At 51.9% G+C, this 10,000-nt stretch overlaps 1 protein-coding gene across 1 annotated transcript in view; it reads right to left on the bottom strand.

Moving 5' to 3' along the window:
* The window catches only part of ptprga (protein tyrosine phosphatase receptor type Ga), a 203,564-nt gene that overhangs the window by 22,558 nt on the left and 171,006 nt on the right, over window positions 1-10,000 (bottom strand). Inside the window, exons 10-13 of the mRNA XM_080845877.1 lie at window positions 7,086-7,194; window positions 6,885-6,934; window positions 5,841-6,648; window positions 2,467-2,599 (exon numbers count right to left, since the gene is read on the bottom strand). Of these exons, the coding sequence (XP_080702003.1) occupies window positions 2,467-2,599; window positions 5,841-6,648; window positions 6,885-6,934; window positions 7,086-7,194 (1,100 nt within the window). The remainder of the gene's footprint in view (window positions 1-2,466; window positions 2,600-5,840; window positions 6,649-6,884; window positions 6,935-7,085; window positions 7,195-10,000) is intronic.

The raw sequence follows: 10,000 nt of genomic DNA, 5'->3' as shown, positions 1-10,000 counted from the left end.
TCACTGGCGACCCTGCTGGCCATAGGTGGAACTGGAGTGTCGTAGGCCCTGAGCCCCAGCTGGGGTGAGGGGAGGCTAATTGGCGTTTCATGGCACTGACCTTTCAGAGAGCCAGGGGGTAGGGTAGGGGGCAGAAAACGCATGAAGTGGTGATCTAGCCAGGGGAGGGAAGAGGCCCTTTTGAGCTGCTGTTGACATTTAAGAGATGAAAAAAAAATTGTTTGACGTACTCCAGTGAGTACGCTTTGACTGACCACACACAAGTGTATTCCAAAACGCAAGCATACTCAAGCTGATTAATGAATAAAGCATGAGTAGATGGTATTTGTCTTTGGCGCATGTGAAGGAGGTTGTGTATCCATGCCTGGTGGTTCTTTACGTGAAACTGGATCATGCGAGTCATTAGTGAGAGACACCCAGGCTAACGATCTGTAGGTCAGCCTGAGAATCTGTGCTTGTGGTTCATCTCCACTGCACCCTGTGATGTAACACTGGCACAATCACCTGCAGAATGAACTTATACAAGGCCTGTGCCATGGGTTTAAACGCCAACTCATTCAAAAGCTGCCGTTCCAAATGACTGTAGCTGGACCCAGAGGCACCACTGCCGGACTAACAGTGCTTATCCCAAAGTAAGATGGACTGCCTCTGTGCAAGTCTTCTTTGTGGGTGTGTGTATTTGTATGAGGGACGGCGAAAGAGACAGAGAGAGCGTTTTGCATGTCTAAGATTATAGCTGACTCCAGGTAGGCTTCAGCATGAGGGTGAGGGGTCATCTAGGTCACCTAGGGTGAGGGGTGAGGGCTTTATGGCTGGGGCTTAAAGATGGGAACACACTTATTCAGCTGCCTTATCCCGTCTCTCAACCTCTTCTAGTTTTCTTACCTAATTCCTTCTCTCCTCTCCTCTCCTCTCCTCCCCTCTCCTCTCCCATCCCTCCCATCCTACTCCTAACGTGGCCTCTTTCCTCTCCCAACCTTCCTGTCCTACTCCTAACGTGGCCTTTCTCCTCTCCCCGTCTATTGATCTCCTCTCTAACTGTTCTCCCTTTACATCTCCTCTCTCCTCTTTTCCTTCTCCTCTCAACCTGTTCTGCTTTGCTTTGCTTTCTCCCCTCCTGGCTCTTCTTTCAATTCAATTCAATTCAATTCAAAAGGTGCTTTATTGGCATGACAAGGTCACTTACATTGCCAAAGCAGTTGTATACAATATACAACCATCTTTCCTCTCCTCTCCACTCCTCTTCTGGCTCTTCTCTCCTCTCCACTCCTCTCCTCTTCTGGCTCTCCTCTCCTCTCCACTCCACTATCCTCCTCTCCTATCCTCTTCCCTCTCCTCTCCTCTCCTCTCCTCTCCTCTCCTCTCCTCTACTCTCCTCTACTCTACTCTACTCTACTCTACTCTACTCTCCTCTCCTCTCCTGGCTCTTCTCCTCTTCTCTCCTCTCAATAACTCTCCTCTACTCTCCTCTCCTCTCCTCTCCTCTCCTCTCCTCTCCTCTCCTCTCCTCTCCTCTCCTCTCCTCTCCTGGCTCTTCTCTCTTCTCTCCTCTCAATAACTCTCCTCTCCTCTCCTCCTCTTCTCTCCTCTCCTCTCAATAACTCTCCTCTCCTCTCCTCTCCTGGCTCTCCACTCCTCTCCTGTGTTCAGAGTGGTGGCCTTGCTGCAGCTCTGTGAGGGGGGAGCAGATGGTCTCTGAGCCCCCAGGGCCCCAGGAACCTCAAGGAGGGGCCAGAGCACTGGCGCAGGGTATCACTAGGGCTTGCGCTGTTTACTAAACTGTGCTGTGTGCCGCGCCATGCACCCAAGCAGAAGGCAGTCTGGTACCACACAACAACACAACAACAACAACAACAACATGGCCGAGACATACTGCTGTCTGCCTGCCTGACTATCAGAAGGAGAGACACTCAAAAGCTACAAAACAGGCAAAGAAACAGATTGGAAGTGGAGTCAAAACAAAGATAAGATGGACAGCACAGGAAGGACTCAACGGGAAAATGAGCGAACCAGAGGAAAGGCAAGAAGCGTTCCTCCTCAGGGCTGCTCGGTGCTCTCTCTCTGGTGGTGACGAATGTAAACAAATGTTTTAACTACAGCCGAGGTGTGACCATCACAATGGGACGGGCTCTCTGATTCTAATGGCCGACTGGTTGCCTCCTGGCAGATTACGCCGCCACCTCCGTCCGCTGCACTTACGGTCAGCACACACAAGCACACACACTGAGCACACACCCCCCACACACACATCCTCATAGGCCCCCTTCCCCTCACCCCCCGATACCTGCCCGAGCATTTTCATAAACCTGACAGCGCCACCACAGGGACAAACAGGCATCCGTAAGACCCATCCAAATCTACAGCTGGCCAGAGTTGGTTTACCGGCTGTGCCGTATCCTTGCAGCACACTGAGGGTGGTGGTGGTGGTGGTGGGTGTTTGGTGTTTGGTGAAGAGCGGTGACTCACCTCCAGTAGACGAGCACGGCCAGCAGCAGCACCAGGCACACGAAGGTGAGCGCCGACACCACCACTAAGGGGATAATCCACTCCATCCTCCCGGACACAGGCACCGTCGGGAGGCTCGACACGCTGTTCTTCTCTGCAAGGCAGAATGAATGGGGGTGTGAAGACATAGAAAAGGAAAGGAAGAATGGATGCATGAAAGACAGAGAGAGGTAAAGAAGGAAAGAGAAAAAGAGAGAGAGAGAGAGAGAGAGAGAAAAATAAATAAAGACTATCCGCTCTAATGGGTGTCTTTGTCAGGTGTTTGTATTTCCTTTGTGAAAGACATACCATGTAGGCCAGAGTAGGCTTGTGGCAGAAAAAAAAAAAGAGCAGTCAAAAGTTTTTTTGCGCTTCCTCCAGCAGACACAAGACTGGCTGAGGTCATGAAAGAAGCGCGTCCACGTCCTCAGCCCTCATCTGTATTTCAGAACTAAGAAGCTCAAACTTTCTCCCTCTGTGTGAGTGCAAAACCATCAGCATGGCTCAGGTTGCATCAGTTTTAGATCATCCTTTTGAATCTGTACAGCATGCTGGCAGTGTATTAGTGCAGTTCTAGTTAGTGTGTGCGTGTGTGTGTGTGTGTGTGTGTGTGTGTGTGTGTGTGTGTGAGTGTGTGTGTGTGTGTGTGTGTGTGCATGCCTGTTAGAGTGTGTCTCTCTGTGTGTGTGTGTGCATGCCTGTTAGAGTGTGTCTCTGTGTGTGTCTGTCTGTGTGTGTGTGTGTGTGTGTGTCTGTGTGTGTGTGTGTGTGTGTGTGTTTGTGTGTGTGTCTGTGTGTGTGTGTGTGCATGCGTGTGAGCATGTTAGCTTCAGCGCACTCCGCTTTTGCTAAAGCATTCCGTCACTTGTTCGGAGTCCTGGCCTCTGTGCGGTTTAGACACGCTACACTGAGAAGCACATGCTCCCCCTGAGTACACCATACGACCCAACATAACCCTTGCCCTCCCAAAGCCCATGAGTCCCATCGAAGCCCTAACGGCACAGCTGCACCTACCTCAGCCCCGAGACGCTTCGCTCCTGTCCCCTAACGGCACAGCTAAACCTACCTCAGTCCCCTTCCTCTCCTAGGAGCTGCTGAGTCACCCTGAATACCTTGGTATCCCCGCAGCTGCTGAGTCATCGTAAAGCACCTCCAAACAGAGACTCCCTGAGTCCACACCACCCTCTTCTCTGGAACAGACCCCGATTCTGGCACGTACCGGAGCCCCCGTGCCCCGTCTCGTTCCCAGAGCCCATGGCTGCAGTTGCCGGCCGTGACGCGGTTTCGGTGGTCCTTGCGGCAGTCCCCTGCTCTGCCCGTGGCACGGCCGAGCGTGCCAGGAGCATACCGCTGCGCTTCCTGCTGCGCGTCTGGCCAGGCGCATGCGAGGCCGGCAGGAGTACAGTGCACACAAAACGCGCACATGCACACACACATGCAAACACACGCACGCTGAGCTCCAGTCTCACTGATCTCCAGTGCCAGCTAAAATAAGAGCAGAGGGCTTTTTTTCCCCCTGCAGCTGCGTCTCTACTCTGTACTCATCTCACTGGACAAGAAAGTAGGCCAGCATGATGCCTTGGAAGAGAATGGAGGGGACAGAGAGAGAGAGAGAGAGAGAGAGAGAGAGAGAGAGAGATAGAGAGAGAGAGATGGAGGGAGGCAGGGGAAGAAAAGGAATAAACAGCAAACAGAAGTAGCGAGGGAAGGAGTGAGAGTGAATAGGAGGAGCAGGGACGGCAGCGTGAAACACAAGCAGGCAGAGAAGAAACAGTGGCACTAAAATGAGGATGATAAAAGGCAAAAGGGTGGAATGCACGAATCACATGATGGTGGGAGGCACAGATGACAGACAGAAAACTACAGGACGGGAGGGAGGGAGGGAGGGAGGGAGGAAGGGAGAGAGAGAGAGAGAGAAAGAGAGAGAGAAACAGAGGGAGAGAGAGAGAGGGAGAAGAGAGAGAGAGGAAGAAGAGAGAGAGGGAGAGAGAGAAACAGAGAGCGAGAGAAAAGGAGGAAGAGGGAGAGATAAGAAACCTAACACTGTGCCTAATCAGAGACTTTGCTGCATTGTCCCAGTAGTTTTCCATTTTGTGTTTTAGATGCTTTCATCCAAAGTGGCTTCCAATACTGGGAGAGCATACAACACATATCTAAAATAAATAGATATTTATCTGTGTGCTGTCTGTGCCCATGACCAAGGCATTGCAAGCATCTTGCTCTGCTAGCTAGGCAGGAGAACACTCAGGCATCTAGAGAGCATATACAATAAGTGTATGTATATTTCTACATTTGATGGAGTAAAGTATATGTCTGAACTGGTTTTGAACACAAGCCTTGACATCATAGTACTTGACATTTTGCATGAGCTGCACTCTGAAATGTGTTCATGTTATTAGTGCCCGCCACCTGCTATGGGCCAAAAGCTCTGAGGGAAATTATGACTTTGGCAGTGCCGCCACCCAGGTATGCCATTATGAAGAACAGACTGGCATCTGCAGAGTAAAGAGGCATGTGCTGGCAAAGTGTGCCTCTGTGGGCTGGGCCACACACAAACAAAATCGCAGGCAGACACACACACACACACACACACACAGGCAGCTAGCCATTGCTCTTTGCCACATGTGTCATCAGAATTAGCTCCAGATAGCCACCCATGTGGGGCGTGAACGTTCATTTGTAATCACTGGGCAATCACGGCTGACTCCCTCATGCTCACACAGGCGGAGTGCGGGATAGGATGGACGGGCTGATGCCAGCCCACAAGGCCAGACAGACACGCAGACAGACACGCAGACGCCGCTGCCCTGCCCATTATGATAGCCGCCTATCGACCTGACAGCCAGGGCTTGATTACGATTGAGAGCATGATGCAGTGAAGTGTGCATGTGTCTGTGTGTGTGTGTGTGTGTGTGTGTGTGTGTGTGTGTCTGTGAGTGTGTGTGTGTGTGTGTGCGTGTGTGTGTGGGGTGCCTGGAGTGGGAGGTAATTATCACACGCTGTGGTGATAACAGGCAATCAGCCACAGCTCCTGCAGGGCCCCTGCGCACGCACTGGGTGACTGGGGCATGAGCAGATGGCCACACAGCGCGCCGGCTTCGCCTCGGAGCGTGTCGGGTAATCGAACCTGGGTGCGGCAGCTAAGAGTCGGGAAGCTACGGTGCATCAGGGGTGTTGCGGCAACGCAGTGGACACGTTGAAGATGTTGAAGATGTGACAACAATGTATCTTCCACTGTCAACAACAAACAAATAAACTACAACAACCCTTAAAATGTGCCGGTGTTGCTCCCATACTGCTGGAGGCGCGGTCACACGTGTGTGCATGGGTGGAGTGGGTCGTGGAGCTCATCTCACCTGTGTGGATGGCGAAGGGCCAGAAGCTCTTGTCATCTGGTGTGGGCTTGCTGTTTAGAGAGGGGTGCTCCGGAGGCGTCAGGCCCACCATATGGGTGTTGTTTCTGGGCTCGCTGGTTGGTGTGGCCATATCTTCGTCTGCAGGGCTCTGGCTCTGCGTCTCGGCGTGGTCCTCCGGGCCACTAGGGGGAGCCGTGCCAGTTTCTCTCCCCCCTCCTCTCGGTCCTTTCTCCTTGGCAGTGGAATCCGGGGTGTCTGTAGGGTGCTCTTCGGCGTCGGTGGCCGTTCCGTTCGTGTGTGCCTTCTTCTTCTCCTTGCCTTTCTTGCCGCTCTCGTCCTCCTTCTCCTCCTCTTCCTCTTCCTCTCCCTCCTTCTCGTCTCCCTCCTCACCCTCGCCTTTGCTCACTTTGTCGTCCTTGTCCTCCGCACGCTTTCCATCGGAGGCGCTCGCTCCGTCGCCGTCCTGGGCTGGGGAAGCCGCCGCCGCCGGATCGCTGCTGGGCAGCTGGCCGTTAGCTGGGTTGTGCCGTCCGGACGAGCCACTGGTGGTGGCGGGGGCGGTGGTGGGGCCCCGGCTGGGCCACACAGAGCTGGGGAAGGAGGAGATGACGCCGCCGCTGAAGCCCAGCCCTGCCAGCAGCGTGCTGGTCACCACCGACGCCACCGTGGCCTGGCTCCCGCTGGATGAGGGCCCAATGCCCGTTGCCATGGAGACGAAGGAGGAGAACGGGATGCCAGAGGAGGTCCAGGTTGAGGAGCCCGAGCTGATGGGGGCCATGTCTGCTGATGAGGCCGGGGAGATGGTTGGCTGAGAGAAAGACAGGCAGACAAGAAGAGGAGAAAAATGACACAGTCATTGTGTGAGACCCAAGACTGAGTTTGCATTATAGCTTCACCTTCAGTGCATTATTATGCTACATATTGTATAGAATTCAAGTTTACAATAGATATGTAGAGTGTCAGTGGCTTCAATCTCAATGTCAAAACACTACATATCATACAAACAATCACAGTGCTGCCATCTACAGGAGAGATCTTCCTTACCATGCCAGTTTTCACTATCCTGGTGCCTTCAAATCTGCTTGTAGTGTTTGCTGCAATGACAACACAAGAGCATTACAAGTGAGGACAGCACAGTGTAGTAATCGATACACAGTGAAGTGAGTATGTGTAGAAGTATGAGTGTGTGTGTGTGTGTGTGTGTGTGTGTGAAAGAGAGAGAGAGAGAGAGAGAGAATGTTTCACCTATGAAGAGTGTACTCTTGCTGAAGTCACTACTCAAGTCATTTCGGCACAAGGCCTGAACTCGAAAGAGATACAGGACATCCGGCGACACAGGGGAGATGACAGCCTCCTGGAAAACGACACACACACACACACACACACACACACACACACACACACACACACACACACACACACACAAATAAGCCTTTGAGGTGCCTTCCACAGATAAGAACAGAGACATGAGGCCTGCTGAGGCGCACCTCTAAATAGACATGTCTGGAGCACGCAACTCTGTTATCATGCAAAGGCTGGGGTGGGGAGGGTAGCAGCGAGCGTTTGATTCTGGAGACAAAAGAGAGGATGCCACAGTGGGGACCCATCCGCTCTGAAATGCCACAGGGCTCCCCGGCACCCCGCTGCTCCCCGACACCCCACTAAGATGCAAACACACACATAAACACACACACACACACACACTCTGCACTACTCTCAGAAAGAAAAAACAGACCACAAAGAGAAAGAGAAAAGGAGACAAGAGACAGCCAAGGAGACAAAAACTGAAATGCTGCTTCCTGTTGATGACACACACACACTCACACACACACACAGACTGCACCCACACACACACACACAGACTGCACCCACACACACACACACAGACTGCACACACACACACACACACACACACAGACTGCACGGACACACAAACACACACACAGACTGCACACACACACACACACACACATACACAGACTGCACGGACACACAAACACACACACACACACACAGACTGCACACACACACACACACACACACACACACACACACACACACACACACAGAGACTGCACACACACACACACACACAGACTGCACACAAACACACACACACACAGACTGCACACACACACACACACACACACACACACACACACAGACTGCACACACACACACACACACACACACACACACACACACACAGAGAGACTGCACGGACACACAAACACACATACACAGGGCATGGCTCCTCTCAGGCCAGGATATGAAGATGGAACCAAACCCCTACCTCTCTCTTCATCACTCCATCTCCTCACATCCCCAACCCTATGCTGGGAAAAGATGCCGCGTCCTTGGGCATGCTAATGTCCCAAAACAGGAGGCTCATGGGTAACAGGAAGGGGTCAGAAATGGCTAATGGCACTGGAGCTGTGCGGCGCCCATTAGCCATGACAGGTGGCCAGCTATGTCACAATGCGCTCCAAGGTCACCACACTTACTGCCTTCCACCGTGGGCTCATCCTCTGCTCTGGCTTTATGCCACCGAGGGTTGATTGACAGCATATGCTGATAACTAGCTTGCACATTGCCTGGATTGCCCTTTAATGATTGTCTCACGAGTGTCTTCCATTAGCACAATATTTAACGGATATGAGAGACACGTCCTCCTCCTCTTCCCAAGTGGCTCTGGAAGTGACAGGCAGATCATGCAGCAGGCTCAGCAGTGGTGTGGTGTGAGATGTTTGCATATTCTCACCGGCAGGCTGTCATGTCTCCACGGAGACGCCATGTTTAGATTAGACCCCACCTCTCCAAAGCAAGGTTTGTCTGTGTTTTTGAAATGTTTTACACACACGTCCTGCATTACAAAACACGCACATCTCCGCTCACGGAGGTGAGTTATGTGCGTGGAAGCTGCATGAGCGATCTTTTTTTTTTTTGGTATTCCATATCTGCCAAAGAATAGTCAGTTACTACAGAGGGGGGGGGGGGGGGGGGGGGGGGGGGGGGTAGAGGTGGGACGGCGTAGAAATGGGCAGGTCTTGAGTGCATTTTCCATTGATTTTGGTGAGAGCTTCTGTACATCCTGGGCTGGTCTGTGATGTGACCCAGATAGCACTGATGTCTTGGGAGGAGAATTGAGAATAAAAATGGAAATGAAGCGCTGAAAAGAGAGGGAGGGAGCGGGAAGCACGAAGGAGTGATGGAGGGGAAAAAAAGAAAGGACAATGCCCCCCCCACCCAATGATTCTACACTAGGGGAAGCGTATGGCGGAGGTTGTGGGTGCGTGGGGGGGATGTAGGGATGGTATGTGATTCCATTAATGATGGCATAGAAATAGGGCTTAGCAAGAGAGAAAAGCCTTGGCATCCCCCCCCCCCCGTCTTCTCCTGGCAGAGCAGGGGAATCGGCTATCTCTCCCTTCATTAATTTCTTCATCCCTTACACTGGCATAAAATGACATGAAAAAAGAAGTCAGGAGTGGTTGGCCATTAAAAATATACAATCACTCCCAACTTGAAATGGTTTGGGTGGGGTTTCTGCCTCGTCCATCCGAGTGGTGTGGGAGAGGGGGAGACATGGAAGAGAGAGATAGAGAGATAGAGAGATAAAGGGATAGAGAGAGAGAAGCCAAGGTCGAGACAGGTCCGTCACAGCAGGCATAAAAAAAAACAAGTCAAAGCTTGAGAGACATCCATCATTCAAACGCTGCTGCATCGCACCTCGCATCTCGCACCGCAGCCAGCAGAGTCTGTTTGTGTGCAGCTATTTGTTTTAAATTGATCTGAAGAAACGCCCACGGGGCCTTTGGTCTGACAGTAGACATGTTCGTTATGATCGCTCCTTTGATGCTAACGGTCCCTCTTCATGTATCATAACATCCCAAGGTCAGGTACACTTGGCCGCACAGAATACTGAACCATGGCAGCTCATTCACCTTGATCAATTCTACAATAATGGCAGAAATACTTCATACTGAATGGGCTAAGAGCACCTGTACATCTGTGGGTGTAACTACCTATTTGACCTTGGGTTTGTGTACAAGTGTATATGTGTGTGTCTCTCTGTGCACATGCAGTTGGCCTTCAGTGTGTGTGACTGTTTGTCTGAGCGCATGCACTTGTCCTTGAGTGTGTGTGTGTGTGTGTGTGTG

This window comes from Sprattus sprattus, assembly GCF_963457725.1.
Source record: "Sprattus sprattus genome assembly, chromosome: 10".
NCBI lineage: Eukaryota > Metazoa > Chordata > Actinopteri > Clupeiformes > Clupeidae > Sprattus > Sprattus sprattus.
Note: the sequence above shows the minus strand (reverse complement) of the source record. Positions and strands in the feature narration are given on the sequence as shown.